Below are 20,713 nucleotides of genomic sequence, written 5' to 3' on the forward strand. Positions count from 1 at the left end.
AGTCACCACCAGGCCAGAGCTGCGTTTTGAGCATCTCTGCTCCTTGATATATTCCCAAAAGTCTTGTGCATGCCAACCCCACAGGTCCGATTTGTATTCCCCTGTGCCACCAACCTCGGTGACTTCTGTCTGTGCAGCATGGGGAGGGGAAGCAGTGACTCACCCAGCATCACAATGCCCCCTGCCAACCAGTTGTTTATTTGTTTGAGTATTGTTGAAGTCCCGTTGCCACATTTGTAACTATACATTTTTTTTTATGATAACCAGAAGTTCAGTTTTATAAACAGATGCTGTTGTGAGCCTCTATTACTCAGCTGGATGAGCGTCAGTCGTTTTTCCAGGCTGTGGTCTCTGTACTGCACACTGAGTCAGACGCAGCCCTACACAGATTTCTTTGAATCGCTGGTTTCCTCCCAGAGACTCTTGACTCCCTGCCAACAAAGCAGGGCGTAACTCATTTTTTTTTTCCCCCTCTCCCTCTCTTTTAAAGGCAGACTGATTCATAGTAACTCCTGTTAAAACAGAGTGGAAAGACACCACCCTCCCGCACCACTGGAGGAAACTTAAACCAGCAGCAGGTCACTCCCCTTCACTCCAGCTCCGCGCTCCAGGACATTAGCGCTGCAGCCCAGCACGCTCCTGCTCCCACAGGTGCCGGCACCAGCCCCAGCCCGCACGGTAAGAGCTGCTCTCGAAAATACTCAGCAACTTTTCTCGCTCGCTGGTAGCTGCTCCCCTCGCCCAGCAGCTCCAGCCCGCTTTTCTCCTCTGTTCTGCCACTTCTCTTCACCTTGGCACACAAGCTGCCTACGGGATGCACCTTAAACTTTCAGCCTTTGCTTTGAAGTCCAGCTGCATTGCGGGGCAAAGCAGCACTGCAAGATGCCCTGGTTGCAACTGTAGGGTGACGGCAGCAGCAATGATATTTTTGCCTCCAGGGCATGTGTACCCACAGTGCAAACACAGGGTGCCCAACCTGGGCCAGCCCTGGCATAGAAGCTGCCACATGCTTTTAAAGCAGTATTGTTTACAAATGTGGGGAAACGCCTGCTTGAATTTAGGGCTGCTGGTTCAGCATTTCTGGCTCTTGCTCACATTTTTCTGTGTCTCTCCTCTCTATCAGTAGTTTGCCAAGCTTTAATTTAAAACAGGAACAATCATTCCAAGTCAAGTCAGAGAGGTCCCAAAGGTGCAGACTTTGGGGTACAATGAAGAGGAGGTCTCTTTTTGGTTCTCGGTTTCTGAGACAGAAACCAAGCCCCATTTCTTAAGAAAAAACAGGTGATGGGTAGAAATGCATGCTACGCCTTCCTTGGCAGCGCAGACCCTGGAGTGGGGAGTGCTGAGAGGTGAGGTGAGGGAGCGGGTGGAATTGTTAAAAGCACCACGGGCTGCCTAGTGGGGTGTGGTGGGGGAAGGTGCTGATGGGAAGTGTAGGATTGCAGAGACTGGCAATTTTCCTTATTCACCTGCCTTTTTCCACGCAACCACCCCTTCCCTCCCTCCTCTTCTTCTCCAGTTCTCTCACTTCATCTGTCTGCTATGGTTTGTATCCGGCAGTCAAAACTAGTTTTGAGGTCTGAGAAAGGGAGTGCAGCAAAGCTAGTTTGTTGGCACTAGCTTTTGGTTCCTGTTGCAGGAACCCAGCCTGCCCCTGCACAGTTTCATGGGTCTGAAGGAGAGCGAAACAGTATTTAGCCCAGTCTGGCTGGGAATGGCTGGGGCTCAGGCTACTGCTGTGGACAGTTATTTTATGAATGGCTTAGAAGCTGATCTGACCTTAACCCTATGGCAGAAGCATGGATTTTGTGAATTTTGATGTGCTCCCTGGCCATATTTCTTGCAGCTCAGTTGTGCAGGGGTGCAGGGGTGCCTCCTGCCTGAGAAACAGATGTGTATGAGTGGTAGAGAAGCTGACTGAGGCAGCGAGCATTTCCAGGGCAGTCAGCAATCAGCCTGGGTAGAAGAAGAAGTTGTCATTTAGCATGATTAGCAAAGAAATTGGTTTGCAAAATAAAATAAAAAAAAAAAAAAAAAAATAGGGCCACAGAGCAACTTTCACTCAAAAGCTTTGAATTCTTCAAGGCACCTCTGAGAGCAGCTTTGCTCAGGACCTGCCCACTTAACATTTCTGGACAGAGTGGGATTCTTTTCTGAGCAAACACACAAAAGGGGGCTGGGCATGAAGAGTGTGAAATCGTGGAGCCCACTAGCTATTGTTCCTATGATAACAAGTCTGTAAGTCAGCCAAATGCCTCCACCCAGCCCACCTCATACAGGCAACCCCAAACCTGGGGATTGTGTACGCTGAGAGTGTGCAGGCTTAAAGGCAGCTTGTTTCTATTTGCTCCCTTGGGAACCACATTGGAAAAGGATCAATACTGAAGTATTTTACTATCACTGCAGTGCCTGGGAGCACACCCTGAAATGGAGCTTATTCATGCGAGACACAGCACACCCACCTAAGGAGTTCCTCCCAGGAGGCTTCCGTGGAAGCTCCCCTCGCTGTGACTAACCATTCAGACACGTGGCACGCAGTCTGAGCCATTCATCCAGGCTGCCCTCATGTGAGAGGGAGCTGGGCATCTCCACCAGGCACGTGCCGTCCCGAGGCAGACATCTGAGAGAGAGGCAGTCGAGCCACTTGGGATCTTGTGGAGAAACACCCAGTTTTGGAGTGGGTGCCTCAGAGCTGCAGGGTTGCTAGTGCTCCGCAGTAGCCTGCTGAGGACAGAGAGCCCTGGGCTTGGAAAACCGGCCCTGCTGGCCTAGCCAGTGGTCTGTGAATTTTGCAGTGTGCGAGCAATGCAAGTACATGCAGGAATTACTGTTTGGTGGCCTGGGTTGGAGCAGAGGTTGTATTTTGAGACGGTTCTGGGAGATCTGCTGCTGATAACAGTCAGTGTTTGGTTTTGTGTTGCGTTTTTTTTTTTTTTTTTTTTTGGTAAAAGACCCACCTCGGGGCCTTGTTTATAATGAGATAGGGCAGATTTGCTGCAAGCACGAATCCTTCTCTCTGTTTATCACCCAGCAAGCTGCAATGCTGGCACATGACACTCAGCCTGAGCCTGCTTGTGTTTCCTCTGAGAAAAAGCAGGAGGGGTGGCAGGGTACACGCTGCGTCCTTAGCCCTGCCCACTCCCACAGGGGTTCACAGGCCACATCAACCCCACACAGCGCCTGCGACTTTTCTACTTTCTCACCCCCCAGTTCCTGCTGGCTGCTGGATGGGATGCTCTCTTCACCGAGTGCTACACCCAGTGGTGAAGGGGGAGGCACCTGATGCCAGGCTAGGATTTGCCCTTTGATACTCAAGTGCCTGACAAGGCAAGAAATAGCACCACTACACCCCTTCAGTCTCAATGGGCTCCTGTGTATGTACCCTTCAATAAGGAGCTGAGAGCACTGTCACCCAACACAACACAGGGCAGGCTTGCAGGGCATGGCACTCCTAAATTTTTTCTTTCCTCCTGTTCTCTTGAAAAGAAAGTAATGAAAAAAGGCTAAAAGATGAGATTTTTTTACCCTTCCATCAAGGCAGGGAGAAGAGACACAGAGGCGCTCTTTTACACCTCCAAAAGGGAGGGCAAATAAAGGGATTTCCTAACTCCCTGCCTGAAGATGGATGCTTAATACTTAGCGGGTCTTTTCTGCTGAGGCAAAGCAACATGCACAGGCAAGGAGGCTCTTCTCCATGGCTCTGGTCTTTTGACAGCCCCTGCCAGGACTGGTAACTAACTGGTGGCCACAGTGCTGTGACACTGGCCTTGAAGAAACATGCTGAAGCACCAGCTGGAATGTGACTATACAGATCCCCTGTCAGAGCCAGTCCACATTGAGTCATCCCACAATAGGACACAGGGTCCAGCAGCAGGTGCCCTTATCAACTGCTCAGAGAGAAATTTAGAGTGACTTCTTTCTTAAACTGCTTTCTGCTGTTTTACTGCATGGAGAGCACCAAAGCAGCATGTCTGGGGGCTGCAATCTGGAGCATGATTTCTTCAAACCCCGCTGGGAGAATTTTGGAAAGTATCTCCTGTGTTAGAATAGCTGGACAATGAACAAAGGAAACTCTAGGCAAATTTGCAACTCCACACACCCTCCTCCTTCTGAACTGTTTGCAGCAGGGAAGAGAGTACATGGAAGCTGCTCTCTGAGTAAGACAAAACAAAGCCGATGCCTTGTCATGGTAGAGAGGGACAAGTCAGGTCAACTCAGCTCCAGAACACATGTTCCCCAAGGGAGTGACTCGTTCACCAGGCTCATAATTAAGAACTATCCCTTTTCCCCTATGAAAACCAGTCTGCACGGCAGACATGGGAAGACACCCATTATGAGAGCCCAAGGACAGGTCTAGGACTAGGCCATCCCCTGCCATGCAGTGAAACGCAATGAACTATGAGCACTGAAATGGCTGACAGCAGGTGAGTGGTGACTCATGCCAGAGTTTTAGCTCTTGCAATGTGAGGCCACCTGGCAATGTTTGGTTTAGAGGAAATCTGTGGTGAGGGCCTTTGCCGTCCTTTTGCCCTCACAGGGCAGAGTCTGCTCAAGGAGGGGAGTTGTAAAAGCAGTTGCCATGACTGGGTCCAGCATCCACATTCTTGTCATTCCTGAGAGACATCTCTGTTACTTAAAGGCCCCAGTAAGCCTCTGGGAAGGAGAGTGAGAGAGAGACATGGGAGCAAGAGGGGAGCGCTGCAAAACGCTCAGGGGGAGCAGGCCGGTTAGGGCATTGCTGAAGACCAGCTCCAGGAATGTGGACCACTGCTGAAGTAAAGCTGGGCTCCGAGACTGACACAGCTGCTGATCATGCCTGCTCAGGCAGCTAAGCCACCCTGTCCGCTAGATGGCCTCCAGCAGCTGCAGCCAGGCCAGCATGGTGTGCCCTGACAAGGGCAGTTCCTGATGCCTTGTGGAAAACCATTTCCACATGTAACGTGAGCTGGAATGATCCTTAGACAACTCTGTTAGCCCATACTAACCACAGGTGTAAGAAGCCCTCTTAAAGCCAGATGGGGCATTTTACCTTACAACCACCTTTACCCCACCCCACACAGAGCACCAACCAACTCCAGGCTGTGCAGCATCCTCTTGCTTCTGCTTTATACTTATGTTCCTGCTCCCCCCAGTCCATCACTCGAGCACTGTGAGTTGAAAGAAAGAGCTGTCTCACAATTTTGTGATTTAATTCTGCACAGTCTTTTCTAAGCTGGCCTGCAGGAACAAGGACATCCTGGAGGCAGACTGACCCAAAAAGCTGCGATTCTTTAGATGCCCAAGTTGCATTGACCTCATAGGCTATAATGTCATGTTCAGAGGTTTTGCAGTCTTGAGAGAGACGGATGCTACAGTGTATGTAAATCAGAGAATTGTAGTTTTAATTTAAAAATGCAGACAAAAGCACAGCTGATGTGGGCTCCATGGACATACCACCTCTATCTAAAGGTGGTTGCAAGGAGGAAAAGTAGAAAGTCCCACCAAAAAAAAATAATATGTGCACTTTTGCTCACAGGACTCTGTAACTTTAACTTTCCCATCAGAGCTGTCAGATAGTTTCTCCCACGTGGGCACTGTCAGTGTCATAGTCGCACAGACAGACACATGCACACACATAAGAAAACCATGCATAAACATGCAGGCAGACAGACACACACACGGTTCAGCGCTGCTCACGGGGAAACCACAGAGGCACACTCCCATTTAGGGAGGGAGCCGTGCAGAGCTGCAGATGCACAGTCCTACACATACCACATCACCGCCCAGACTGTCAGCCCTCCCTCCCACAAATGTTTCTCATATATCTCGGCATCTTGTCTGAACCCCTGCAAGTCCCAGCGACTCCTGTGTCTAATTCACCCACTCAGGGACCATTCAAGGCATAACGGGTGAGGGTGCTCCCCATCACACCTCCAAACATGCAGAGGATCTCTTCTGTGCTTCCATTAGCTCTGAGGTACCCTTGCCCACCCCATTAGTCCCAGCCCTTCCTTGGTGTGTCTAGTGTGAGGAGTGACAGTGTTTTCCTCCAGAAGTGGCTGCTGGCTGCCTGCCAGGCCCCAGGCAGCTGTCTCTTCCCCTTTCTACTACAAGTGAGCTTTGGAGTTTCAGTTGATGTTGTCACATGGCTGGGTGCTCGAGGGTGGTTTCTTCTGGAGAAAATGCCAATTTCTCACTGTCTATCCTAAGAGCTCTGGTAATTCCTCCACTCCTATATGAATCACAAGCATGAGAACTGGAAAACCCTTGCATGTCATCATTTGTGACTTATCCTTGCATCTCGCAGCGAGTGGAGGTTCGTTACTAAGGGTAGATTGTAAAGGACTGCACCTGGTCCCACAATAAATTATTTACATGATGGGGCTTTCCAGCTCCCCTGTGAAGGCAATTTTCCTGATCCCTTGGAGACCATACTGCCAGGAAACATTTCCCAAGAACCGGATGAAATCTTTCACTTACTTAAAGCTTATTGTCAGTTGTAGCTCCTCAGGCTGCTCTACTATTTCACAGAATCGTAGAATAGTTTGGGCTGGGAGGGACACTTAAAGCTCATATAGTCCTGCAATGAGCAGGGACATCTTCAACTAGATCAAGTTGCTCAGAGCCCCGTCCAGCCTGGCCTGGAATGTCTCCAGGGATGGGGCATCTACCACCTCTCTGGGCAACCCGTGCCAGTATTTTAGCATCCTCATTGTAAAAACTTTAATTTGCTACTTTTTCAGCCTTGCTGTACTCTTTGTGGTCACCACAGCCACCACCTACGCATGCACAAAATCTTCTCACTGCCATAAACCAGAGGCTCCAAAGGTCTCCGTGTGCCCACGCACACCTCCTGCCCAACCCTTTCCCCACACATGTGAAATATCTTTCCAGAGGCACCAGCCTACTCATCCACATGTCTATAAAAAGCACCTGACTTGCAAATTGAGTCAAGCCAGTCTACTGAGACAAGGCTGCCAACAGCAGTGCTGGTGTACAATGGTTTATAAAAGTCTGGGGTCAGCAAGGACTCTGGATTCAGCTGAATCTCAAGCAAGAAACAGAGCAAAGGGTGAAAGCAAAAAGATCCTCCCCTGTCATTGTTTAAAGTTGTCGTTAGTTTTCTAGTAACAATGTAGTAGGTCCAAAGTCACCATGCCACCAGAATAGCACAGAGATCTTCACATCTTTGGATTCTGCCAAAATTACCCTGGGCATGATGAGCACTTCTGCCCATATCACACACAATGACAAGACATGCAGTTCTAGCAGGGCTAAGATGCAGTTGGGGCCTCAGCTCAGTCAAAAGGCAGATCTACACATTTTTTGGAAGGTTTTGTCCCACTCTGGGGTTTATCTTACTGGCAGTATCACGGCAGCATTATGGCAGCATTGCTATTTGTAGGTTGGCTACGTACTGAGGAATGTACCAGTGATGGAGGTAGCAGTTTGTAACTGTTTCAAACAATATAAAACACATTTTATATTCTGTCCTATCCTCTCCAATTTTCTCCTTTCTCTTCAAGTGGCCTTGGCCCTGATTTGAATCACCAGTATTCCTGGTCTGGCTCTGTGCCACCTCAGACAATGGCCAAGTTCATGTGCTTTCTCTGTATATTGGAACTCCTACTGCCACCATCAGAGACAGCATACTGGCTGGGACAGACCACTGGTCTGACTTACTACTGCATTCCTTATATTCTGTGGTGGCCGTTGTGGAAGGCAGAATTTCTGTCATTTCAGTTGCTTTCAATGTGTGGAAATTTTTGCTGACATTCTGGCCAAAAGCATTTGCTTTTTTTCTCAAAATGCCATCTTTCCCGTGTGGAAAAATTGAATATATCAAGCCCAAGGGACCTGAGCTGAAAACCTGAGTTTAGAGGAGTCAAGAGGTCACCATGGTGCTCACAAACAGTGTGATGTAGATGTCTTCTGCTCCCGAGACACTATAGGCTGCTATAGGCTATTGACTGAGTTCTCCGTTCAGCCAGCATCTCTCACAGTACACCGCACCCACTCGTCCTGGGAGAGGCAGTCCCAAGCAGGAACTCTCCACAGAGGAGAGTGCAAATGGAAGTCAGATGAGCTACATCCTTTAGTAGTACTCCAGATCTGAAATATTTCAGATTTAGTTAAGAGTGCTCTGATTTTTCACCCCAAACAACCCGATCATTCCTGCAGAAACATCCTGTACACCTCCCCTCTGCTGCTTTCACTGCAGTGTACTTTCTGCTAGAAGCAAAGGACCACTACCTAATCTGTCTTACCTTCTTGAGGAATGCACTCCCTATATTTGAGGAACCATACTGTTGGCCTTTGCCGTATCTCCAAGTGGCACTTTGCATTCCATCCTGATGCTTTGCTAAGCACCAAACCAAGGGCAAGGACTCACTTCTCCAGATTGCCCTCCAGATAGAAGGATCCAAAACACTTAAGTAGACAGAGGTGCGATATGGGTGGCTACACTTTGTCTGCATGAGAAGACTGTGTCTTAGGTTTTAATGGGTAGTGCTTGCCTGCTTGAACTTGAACTAGGGTGCAGCAGAGCTGTGTGTTGTTCCCCAGTATGGGTACTCCTGCATGGCCAGAGAAATCGTCTCTACACAGATAGGAGTCTTTCACGCTTATCTGTAGGCCTTTTTTTGTGCTTAAGGCTGCTATAGTAATAGTTGTTCATGGTTACTGTTGGTGTGGCTTGTTATTTCTCTTGATTCATCATCCCAGGAAAATTCATTCTGCTGTCATAAGTGAAAGATCTTCTTTTGACTCACACAGGCTGTTCAGCAGGTGCATGACCTTCTTCTCCACCAGCTTGTCCTACTTCAATAGTAATTTACTTTTATGTCTCAACCCTGTTTTTATTGGCTTAACTGGGGTCTCTCTTTGGGAAGACATACCAGGAGGCTCCAAGCAGGATTGACAACATGGTTCCTTGACTGGTTCTTCAGAAGAAGCCGTAAAACTGACAGTGTGTCCTGGACAGCAGCAGGGTTAAATAATTGTGGTTTTGAGAGATCTGGGGTGAGTCAGTGGAAAAAACTGGCAGCTCTAGGAAGGATAAGACTGAGTCACAGCCCAAGAAGAACCTAAGGAGCTCCAAATCCAGCTGCAGTTTAGATAGGAGAATGGAATAAAAGGCATTTGCATGCAATGGTGTCCTATTGCTCCAGCAATGTGACCCCACCCTGTAGCAGAGAAAGATGTCTCACATTTAGCAAATGGAAAGAGTGTCCTGTCAGTCAGCAATGGTCTGCCAGTTCCTCTGTCTACTGTGAGGAAAAGTCTGTGCTGTACTGTCAGAGATGACTCTATTTTAATGCCATTAGTTCACCCACTGCTCCTTTGGGTTTGTTCTCTAGTGTTTTATTTAAAAGGCAGGGAGACATGAAGGAAGGGGAAAGTGAATGGAGAGGGAGGCTTGTGCTTTAGCTTAAAAAGAATCAAAACTAAGCTGTGAGCCCATATCCCTGGAGGAGTTTGCATTTGATAACATGTGTATCCAGGGAGAGGTGCTGACGTTCTCAGGAAGTTTGTGCACTGAAAGCACCTGAACTAACAGTGCTCTCAAGCAGTGCGAGAACAGGGCAAAAAATGCAAAGGGAATAAAGGATTTGGTTTTATTCTTAGCCTATTGGTCAAAGTTCTGGGTGGTGTTTTGTGTTTTATTTTTTACATTGAAAAGTAACATTTATCTCTCATTTTTATTTCTGAATGCAAACAGAAAGTGCATTTAAAAGGACTGTTCTTGTGCCTTAGGTGTCATGAAAGGAGGTTTTTATTCTTTCAGGTCCAGGGCTTGTTTGAAGGTCCTCAAAATTAAATGGTGAAAAACTTACTGTATTCATTTTTAAAGAGACCATGGAAAAATACATCCATCTAAGAAAGAAGAAAGTTTAGCCACTGTTCAGTAAAGGCAAATTTCATAGCAGGCAAATTTGCCATAGTTTGGTGTATGCATACCAATACACTGTGGTGGCAAGAGCACTTGTTACAGTTTGTGTAAGAACTAAGGTAATCAGGAAAAAGGATGACAAGTACTCAAAGAGATGGGAAGATTTGACTCAAAGGCTGTATTCAAGGCAATTCCTGCAGATACTTAACTTAGTTATGGTGACAGCAATAGTTTCTCAGCTCAAGGTACAGTGGTGATATCCATAGCATTTGCCATCCAGCATTTTGAAACCCTCGTTCCTTTTGCAGCCAGTGGAAAGAAGGGGTTTAATGCTCAGGTCTGGTGTGTTCATGGGTAGCCCACATGTATTGTGAATGTGTACTTTAGCAATGCTGAACTCGGAAATGACTGTCACTGCAGACAGAGGGGAACTTCCAAGAAGGCTATAATTTCTACAAGTTTGTCACTAAGGGAGGTGCTGTGACAAGAGCCGTCCAGGCAAATCAAGCCCTAGAGCATGAGGAGTTTGCTAGGATATCCCAAAGCAGACAAGCAAGCCCAGCCCATGTTCAGCAAGCCAGGGCTAAACAACTCCAGAGAGTTCCCCCAGATGAAGGAAACCCCACAGCTGACAAATTCTTGCTGAGGGTGTAGGACCAGTCATCAAACCTAACCTGTCCTTCTAAGGAGTTGCCTTGTTTGGGTGGGAGGAGTGACCTAACAGACCTGGTTCCTTGAGATCTTGAACTCAAAGAATTCCTCCTCATCACCAGCTAATCAGCTAATGCTGAACTGGATAAAGAGCCACTGATGGAGAAGGCTGCCTGCCCACTGTGGTTTGGGAAATGGTATCCAAAGCAGTGCAAGGAACAGCTGCAGCACTTTACAGGAATACACTCCCACACGTGGCCACAATGAGATGAAAAGACAGAAGTGGAACAGGTGGAGTCACTGAGTGAAAAAAAAAAAAACCAGCCACCACTTTTATGGGACTTTACAAAGCCTTTTGTTACATTCTGAGTGAAAGACATCATAAAGTCTAATTGTATTGTTCCATGACAATGTTACCACACCCTGTACAAATGGTGACAGCATATTAAACCTTACCTGAGTCACCTGGACCAAAATAAATTGACAGCCAACATTAATTAAATTCTTGATACTGCTCCTCAGCACCATTTCAGTACCAGCACTACCAAGAGAGCAACACAGGCCTGTGAAACTTCTAGGAAGCAGTTTGCCACTGATCCCAGGGTGGACCAAATGAACTCTTCTGCCTCATTTCTGTAGCCGTACTGACCTGTTACTAATAAACTCCTGAAAGGAGGGGAAATATGCCCGCTGGCTTTGTGTGAATTGCCTGCACTCTGTCTCACAGCTTAGATTTGTTTCTTGTACCTCACTTTTTCAGGAGAGAAGTCAGAAGCCTTGATGAACAGTGGCATGAGAGCTATCTAAAGCACATTGTCCTCCCAAAAGCCTTGCCTTTCCAATCAGGTGTTCATCAATGACAAGGAATCTTACAAAATGTAAAAGCTTGCAGAGTACAGAGCCAAAAAAAAAAAAAAAACAAACAAAAACCCCAAAATAATTTGCATTATAAGAGAATGTTATTGCAGTAATAAACTGATCTACATGCTTTTGAGTTTTAAAAGGGAAACAGGAAGTTTTCATTGCAAACACAAGCATCTTCCTCTGCCTCAGAACACCCCACTGATGTTTCTGTTGTGGTTCTCCTCTTCACATAATGCAGCAGGCCATTGAGTAGAAGTGGTCTCCTAGTCTGCTCTCCACCACTGTTCAACACTCAGGAACACACAGTCCACTCCACACCACTTGCCTATGTCCCAGAGCAGCTGGAGGAGCCTGTGCCATGAGAGGAAAAGGGAGAACAGGAAGAGAAAGTTTTTCCTGACCTCTGTGAGTCCTGTGGGCAAAAACTCCTCTTCCTGGAGTGTAGGCCTGGAGTATGTTATTTGTCCTTTACATAACCACACACCCATTTAAGCAACCTGTGTGTATAGTCAGGCTATTTTTAAAAGGCCCCCAAGCTAACTACCCCTGCTCTACATCTCCTCCCAAACAGGTTCCTTTACTCCAGGCTTTCTTTAACCTCTTGAGCAACTCCCTTGCAGATTTTGACAAAGGTTTTAGCAATGTTTTTTTGTGACTACATGGTTCCAGAATGGATTTAAGATCAACCTGTTTTCTCGCATGTAAATAAAGATTGTAGTAATGCTATTCTTTGATTTAGACCTTCTCTTTACCTCCTCCCTCCATTCTTGTTCCCCTCCAGAGCTCTCTGTATTGGTGACACCACCTAGAAGGGACCCAAGATGTTGGTGCTACTGGCTGGTATCTTTGTGATTCACATTGCCACTGTCATCATGCTCTTCGTCTCCACCATTTCCAATGTAAGTAGAGGCCACCCTGGATGAGACATAGATATTGCCTTCCGCAGCAGTAGCCAGCCCTTCATATAGCTGGAAGAGGGACAGGCGGGTGGCTGCTCAGATTTGTAGGTGAGGGACACCTGCTTCTGCTTATGGCAACAAAGCTGGTGAATGGTCTAGACAACAAGTTTTATGAGGAGCTGCTGAGGGAACTGGGGCTGTTTAGCCTGGAGAAAAGGAGGCTGAGAGGAGACCTTATTGCTGTCTACAGCTACCTGAAAGGAGGTTGTAGCATGGAGGATATTGGTCTCTTCTCCTAAGTAGCAAGTGATAAGATGAGAGGAAATGGCCTCACTTAAAATTTCTTCATTGAGAGGGTTGTCAAGCACTGGAACAGGCTGCCCAGGGAAGTGGGTGAGTCAGCAACCCTGGAGGTGTTTAAAAGATGTGTAGATGAGGTTCTTAGGAACAAGGTTTAATGCCAGTGTTGGTTTAAGGGTTGGAGGGTCTCTTCCAACCAAAATGACTCTACGATTCTATGATTCTGTGAAGCTGGGATGGGTGTGCTCAGGCAGCACAAAGTCAGCTGGGGTGGTACAGGAGGCAGCTTCCACTTGCCGCCCCTGGCTCCCATATCCCAGAGCCAGCAGCATCTCAACACTTCATCCAAGAGAGGGCAAGGAGGAGTAGGGGAGATCAGCAGATGACAGCTCTGCAGCGCTATTTATCATCCCATCTGGCGGCAAGGCTGTTGCACAACTGGACGCTCCCCCATGCCTGTTTTGACGGCAACACTCCGCTGCCGGGGCTGGGGGTGCTGCCACAAGCACCGCTCCCAGCGCTGCCCAAGTGGAAAGCCCAAGCCAGGAGGGTGGGGGCTGTGGGGGCAGCCTCCCCTTCCCCGGTGCCGGGGAAACCCGGAGTGAGGCTGCCCCCTGGCGGTTCGATGGGGGCGGCGCGGCCGGGGCACTGCCCGCTGGGTCGTATTTTGGGAACTTCATCTCACCCTCCTGCCGCCTTGCAGAGGGAGAGGGAGGGGATGCTCTGAGCGGTGTCCCTCCTCCCCGACCATGGGAACAGGTTTCCCCGGTGTTTTGCCTGGACTGAACGCCTCCCAGCTTTAGAAGCCCAAGTCATCTCCCATCCCCTCCAGCTGTTCAGCTGCTGCCCATACATGCTGATGTGTTCAGCTGTCTCCTGGCACTTGGGTGACTGTTGCTCCTGCTATGGTTTAGTCTGTCAACAGGCCAGAAGAGTATCCCCCCCCACTGGTGACGTGACTGTTTCATCCTGTTTTAGGTTTGGATGGTGAGTTCTAATGGCACATCATGGGGACTCTGGCTACAGTGCAACCAGAACTGCTCACAGCTGACAGTCGAGACGGGTGATGAGGGTAAGTTACATCTGCATTTTCATGGTGCTGATGAATTGCAGGACATTTATGCATGATACCAAGGTTGAGTCCTGACCTTTCTCAAATCAATTGTGTGTGTGTGTGTTCACAGGTTCCCTCCAAGCTGCACAAGCTTTTATGATCCTCTCAATCATTTTCTCCGTCATCGCCCTTGTTATGTTCATTGTCCAGCTGTTCACCCTGGAGAAAGGCAAACGTTTCTACATCACTGGTGCCATCATGCTGGTTTGCTGTAAGTATGCACACCTTGCCATGGTTCTGTGTGTGCCCCACTGCCTCTGCAAGCACAAGCAACCACACGTGTCTGCCACACTCAGCCACCAGGGAAGGTTGTTAGACAGCTAAAAGTTTCTTGTGGCTCTATTTTTTTTATAAAACAAAACAGTGAGGAAATGGAAGGTCAGTTTGTTGGGGTTTTTTGTTTTGGTTTATTTGTTTGGTTTAGACTTGTTTTTGGTTTTTACTGCATATAATTAAAATATTTCCAGTTTTCCATTTGAAAACTTTAGTGGGTTTTGCAAAATACCTTTGAAAGACAACAAAAAAGATTCAGGTATTTTGGAGAGCACAGGAACAAACAGAGTGCTGCTGCTCATGGGATTCAACATGTAGCACTGAACTGTCTGCAGATCTTATTACTGATTTCCTCCTAACAGAGGTTTATCCCCCATGGCATGCACTAAACAAGCCCCAATTGTCTTATGACATCACGTCTGCAAGAGAAATCCTCCATAAATAAGCCTAATGGGCAACAGCCACTCTCTCATATGGTACAAAATATGCATTATGATCTCAGGAGACCATGACAGTTCAGAAATCTTGAAGCAATGCTGGTTTCTGTGCATTTTCCAACTCTCTTTTTCCCCCTTCCTTCCCACAGGGTTGTGCATTCTGATTGGAGTCTCCATTTACACAGCTCAGTTCACAAGCGAGATGCCCGAGTTACCAAGTCCGCACCATGGCTACTGCTTCATATTGGCCTGGATCTGCTTTTGCTTCAGTTTTGTCATTGGCATACTCTACCTTGTTCTTAGGAAAAAATAAGGCTGATTCGAGTCTAGGGGAGAGGGTTGGCTACTGGGAATGGGGAAGAATTGCTCTGCTGAGAGAACTGTTGGGCTAATAGAAAAAGATGGAAACAGCCACCTCATCACCACTGCCACCACCACAGAAAAATCACTAACAAAGCTATAATCCTCAGAAACTCCTTCACCAAAGACAGGGAGAAACAGCTCCATCTGATCTAGCACTCCTGGGGCTGTTGCACTAGAAATCTGCAGGTGACCCAGACAGCTGTTCTCCTTTTTGCGAAGTTATGTCATACCTGCACAAACCTTGAAGCTCAGCAGTGATGATTGAAGGGCACCACAAAAAGAAAACAAGGGCTACATCTTTTTCCCTTCCTAGAGCCCTTCTTACTTACCTTTCGGTGTGCCTTGCGGGTTGGGCAATGAGGCTTATGACCCTTTTTTTCTCCATTGAAATAAATGGGATGGGCCTTTTGTTACATTTATATACGTATATATATGCATATATGTGAAAGTTAAAGATATTAAATTGAGAAGCAACACAACAGAAATCAGATTAAATTAATATTAAAAATACCTACAGAAACAAGGTAGCAATTTTTTTTGCTGCTCTGCTTACTATTTGACATTCCCATGGTTGAATCAGATTCAGGTAGGAAGCGCAAATATAGAGGTGTGGATGATGGAGAGAGAGAGAGAGGAGGCTTTGGGGGTAAAAATAAACAAGGGTTCCTAGTTACAGAGGATGCAGTTGCTCAATGATGCACACGTGGGGAGGAAATCATTGTGTGTTCTGTTCAGCTCCAGAACATGGTAGCAGCACTGTAACATCACAGATCTTTACTGAGACAAGTCCTTATCTGTAGGCGGGGGTTTTTTTCTTCCCACATTGTCACCCAGGACATGGTATTAATTGAGACACTCACCTTGTGACACAGCTCATCTCAAAGGCTGATGATACTGGTTAGCAGAGGAAACGTGTTCCCTAATGAGAGATTAGGAGAAATGAGACAGGGCTCGTGAGTTCTGCTCATTGCTGTACAACCTTTGGCCAGTCACTTAGCCTGGTGCTTATGCATCTGCCAAATTTTTCCATAAAACTATACCTACCTCCCAGGGTTGCTGAGAGATTTTGAGTCCACTCTGTAATACAGGTCCCCATGTGAAAGGCTGGCACAGGAAAGTAAAGGTATTGGTACTGCTGCAACCCACAAATTTCTGTCAGTTCAAAGAATCTCAGACACAAGTGGCGTTTATAATGAACAACAGGTCAAAACTTCTTGTGACTCCATCTACAACTAAAAAGCCAAAGAGTACAAAAAAACCATGCAGGTGCAGATTGTGCATGGATGCTATTTACCTCTCTCACTCTCTCTCTCTCTCTTTTTCCCTCTGTTACATTTTCTTCTTATGTAGACTTTATCAGTTCGGTGGATATATTCTAGTACTGTATGTTGCTGTTTCGTTAACAAAGGTTATTTCATATAGTCATTGTAAATATTTTGAAATGCATATTTTTAACTTTAAGGGTATAAAAATAAAATCTGGTTCCCTTTATTATAAAGAGTTTTTCTTCGGTGGTCTTTTCGTCAGTGTTTCAGATATTTGTTAACAGAAGAATTTGCTGTTCCCACTGAATCAAAGCTCACTCCTTTAAGATGATGCAGAACTACCATGTTGTCTTGCTTGTCAGTATATGAGATTTCCCATTTCGGAGGGGAGGAGGAAGCAGAAAAACTTTTGGAGTTCCTATTTCAGGTTCTCTGCAAGCTCAGGCAGATACTTGTGAGCAATGGTAACACTCAGTCCTAGAGCTTTGCTTCGCACCCAGAAGAGCTGGAAATGTACTTTCACAGTCTAGCAGAATCTCATCTCTGTGGAAGCTGCTGCCTAATATGCTGCAGGATTTATTATGGCTTAGACCAACACTCAGCACAAGTGAGAAAATTCACCAAGGTGTTTGCCTGGTCCACTTGAATTCGTCTAGCTGTTGCCTCCTTAGATTTGTCTGGCCAAACACCAAAGCAGCTCTAGAGTTTGAGCAAAGTGTCCAAAACCCAGGACATAGGTAGATCTCAGCAAACTTGGGGCACAATCCTGTGACCTGTGAGGTGAGGTACAGCCTAGAAGGAATCGGCTGGGTAGGAAATCTTTATCAGTAAATACATCTTAGGTAGAGCTAAGACACATACTAATGAAGAGCAGAGCTGGGACATGAATCTTTAGGAGCTGACATTTCACCAGAGGACTTCATACACAGCAGGGTGTGGGAAGGCTCAGAGTGTATGATGCGTAGTCACTTGCCTTGGTCTCATGGGGTCCCAGGAGTCCTGCTGTCTTCATCTTCCTGGTGCTCCTAGAAGAGCAGGGTAATCAAAGACCTGTCAGGTACTGGGGGACAAGACTTCTCTGGCTGCAAGCTAGTACTGACAGCTGAGATGTGAGCTAGTGGCTGAGGTGGGAATACTGGGGGATGCTAGCCAGGAAGCTTTGCAGGAGCATGCCCACTGCTTGACTGGTATCTGTGCCCTGTTTGTAGCATGGCAGAGATCACATGTGACAATATGATGCCTCACAGGCTAACAAAACAATCTTGACTTTGTTGGGATGCCCTGGACAAGTCACATGCAATGCTCTTGATATTTGAATAAGTCTCTGGCAACCTGTTCCTCACCAGAAACCATAGTCATTGGAAGCTCAGTAAGGATATGAAGGCCACTGGACACTGGGCAGCCTGGTTTACCTGAAAAACCACTTGGACTTTTAAAGGATTGGTGCCCTAACCTACCATTAGGAAAAATCACTGCGTCCTCTGACATCTGGTAACCTTAGTCAATGCAGTCCCTGAAGTATATCCCATCCCAAATGAGACAGTCTTTGCTCTACACCCGGTAGCTTCCACCACCACCTTCTGCGTCCTGTTACATTAGGGACTGGCAGGCAGGGAATTACATTGGGCACTGGCAGGAAAGAACACACCAAACAGAAAAGCACATACCAACAAAAATCAGTTACAAAAGAGAAGGAAGCAGAGAAGGATTGGAGAATATGGGACTATTGGTTGTGTCACATGACAGGTGTTTGCTCAAAGATCGACTTACACACAGCGTGAAGGGACGCTGACCCAGTGCCACACAGACTGTGAGCCACAAAGTCATGGAGCTCCAGCAAGAGTAATTTCAGGGATTTCAGGGGTCAGGTCTTACAAGGGCCAAGACCAAAATTGACCCCATATACTTCAGGGACAAATCACAGCAGAGTCCCTGTACTGGATGAGAAACCTTTGGAAGGGAAGCAGCAGAGAAACAAAACAATTCCCATGCCTGAGACTCCACTGGAGCTCAAAGGAAGGATTGCACCTCTCTGGCCCTTTTTCTGCAGGTCACAGCGTGAGGAGGAAGGGATTTTCCACAGGCAAGCAACTGACTTGTTCACAGCATTTGACCACAGTAAATCAGCCAGACCAGATGAATGGTCCACATGTTCATGCTGACTAAAATCATTTCAGGAGCTAGCGGAGGCCATACATAGAGGACAGCCCTGTCAGACCCGACTTTTCTGAGACCTCCTAAGGAATGAGGATAACCAGAAGTTCTCCAAACAGGAGGTGCTTAGTGTAAGGAGGCATTGCCAGCACAGACCATTTTGTTAGCACTACTTAGAAGTAACAGGTAAAAGCTATTTCCGTACTCACCACCATGTAAGGAGAGCAGAGAGCTGCAGAAAGAGCTGAAAATGAGGGACAGCTAAGGGGGAAAGAGCAAGAGACACTCTTGCTCTGATCAGAGAGTCAGGCTATGCAGTCTGGGAAGAAGCAGTCCAGTATCTGCACGCATTACCAGGTTTGAAATTATCTGTACATGTTCAGAGGAGTGTTGCAAAAGCCTCGGTAGACAGCTCAGGGCAGAGTCCTGCTCTGTGAGTGGCAGAAGCCAAAACTGGCCAAGCAAAGTAACTGACTCCTGGTCTGATCAAGGGGTGATGACAGCACTGCAAACACAAAGGCATCAGCACCATTACAGAATGCAGCTTCCTGTCAGATACCAAGGGTGGGAGAATGTCTTGATTCGTTTGTAGCAAAGACAGAGAAAAAACAAACCACCAGCAGCAAAAAACAAGCCTGCAAGGAATGGGGAGATGATGCGAGGCATTAAAGATGATACTATGAGTGGTGTAAAAGATTCTAGATTACGCCTAGCACCGGAGTATACCTCCAGTGTAGGCGTGCGGGTGCAGTTAGCCCAAAAATCATTTAACAGAGGAAAGTAAGACAAAATCAGCATGAAATATTATCCCACCCAAAACACATCCAGTCCAGGGGCAGCCCAGAAATCTATGCTGCAGTTGTACGAGTTGTCTTTAGAAGGCTTCCTAATCTTGTGATTATTTATATTTGCAGCTCTGCCTGCTCAGATAATAAGAGCAGTCAGGGTACCAGTTGATTGCTGGAGGAACCAGGGAGGAATTTTAATCCCAGGCCCTCTGTTCCTGCATTGCACAGTTGGCGAGGTACATCACTGCAGGCAGCTCAGCTCTCCTGACATTGTCAGACCTGTGGTATTGGATTAGATACACCAGTGATCTGATGCATGATGACAAATATCATGTTGCACAATTCACACAAAGTATTTGAATCTCTGGTATAAATATACACCTTGTGATCCATTACACTGCTTAGGAAACTCAATTGCCTTTCTGCTCAGCCTAATAAGGAAGGCCGTAGCTGGCAGTCCTCCTCCCTTTCCACTCCCTCTGAGGCTTCTCATGTGGACCAGGCTAGCCATGGACCAGAGAGGTCAATCAACAGCGTGAGGAGCCTTCAGCCAGCATCTTCCCAGAAGCAAGCACAGGGGCTATGCTTCTCAGTAGAGATTTATGAGAACCCAAGATTCTTCATCTGGTCTCTTAGGCTAATCCCAGGGCCAGAATCTGGGTAACAGAGCTGGATCTATCTGCAGTGAGGCTAGGGGAATAGGCAATGCTGCAGAGCTCTACCCTGTGAATAGGCTCACGCTAATAAAGGTGACCTGGAAAGTGGTAGCACAGTCAGAGGTGCTAAAAGAAAGGGTGTTGGGTGTGCCCCTGCCTTTTTCCACCTTCCAGATAAATTCAGGGTAGACAGAAGCCTGGATTGGGAGGTTCGCAGGTGGTTGTGACTTTTTTTTTTTTTTTTCTGAGTTTTGTGGTGTATCATAGATTATTTCTTCCCAGAATAGCCCATTTCATTCACATGCTCACTTTAGAGGTTTTTGGGCCTTGTTTTGATGATAAGAGGGATCTGAAAGGGCTCAGCTGTTTCAGTGAGTAAAAGCACTTCCTGGGGGTTTGGGAGGGTAGGAGGATGCGTGGTTCTGAGAGACAGGGTAATGTCAACTGAATCAATCGGTATCTGATTATCAGTATCCAGAAGCCATACATAAGAGCCACAAATAAACACACCAGGACAGCTTAGCCAAGCAAGGAAAAGGTGATGCTGTAGGCATGGCCTGTGAGAGGACGGTCAGGATACAGAGATGAGGAGCAAGGAGCTGGCAAAGAGGCTTCCACATGCTCCTCACACTTCAGCCATGGTAGGTGTCCGCCATGGTCCTGGACAATACAGGGCTCCCTGGGGGCTGCTGACAGCCCACAAGTCCTTCTGATATCTGTAAAAGCTGAGGCTGCTCAGCCTTTTGAGGACACAGTTAGCAGCTCTGAGGACTGGCTCCAAAGCTGTCACCAATTTTGTTTACAGACTGAGGCAGGTAAAAGATAGTGTCAGCACACCTCAAATATATTTTTAGGGGCTTCTGTTTATAAACAGTATTCTGAAGCAGGACTTGCTTCATGTGCATCGCATAGAGGATGGCCAGCTTTGTAGTACAGCAAGCAACTTTGTGGCAAAGAAACCATAACCCTTGCACTTTGCATCCGGCTCTGGAAAAGGCTTGCAGGCCCTGCAAGAGAGCCAGGATGTGGGGAAGGGGAGGCAGAGGTGAGAGGCAGGAATGAAGCCCTCAGGACCATC

The 20,713-nt window shown here is 47.1% G+C and overlaps 1 protein-coding gene across 1 annotated transcript; it reads left to right on the plus strand.

Annotated features, from left to right (window-relative positions):
• Positions 1–331: 331 nt before the first annotated feature.
• On the plus strand, positions 332–16,270 carry EMP1 (epithelial membrane protein 1). The gene is made up of 5 exons (XM_005505402.3): positions 332–678; positions 12,168–12,285; positions 13,564–13,657; positions 13,770–13,910; positions 14,559–16,270. The coding sequence occupies exons 2-5, from the start codon at positions 12,208–12,210 to the stop codon at positions 14,720–14,722; spliced, it is 477 nt and encodes a 158-aa protein (XP_005505459.1). The 5' UTR covers positions 332–678; positions 12,168–12,207; the 3' UTR covers positions 14,723–16,270.
• The last annotated feature ends 4,443 nt before the right edge of the window (positions 16,271–20,713 follow it).

This window comes from Columba livia, chromosome 1 (genome assembly GCF_036013475.1).
Source record: "Columba livia isolate bColLiv1 breed racing homer chromosome 1, bColLiv1.pat.W.v2, whole genome shotgun sequence".
NCBI lineage: Eukaryota > Metazoa > Chordata > Aves > Columbiformes > Columbidae > Columba > Columba livia.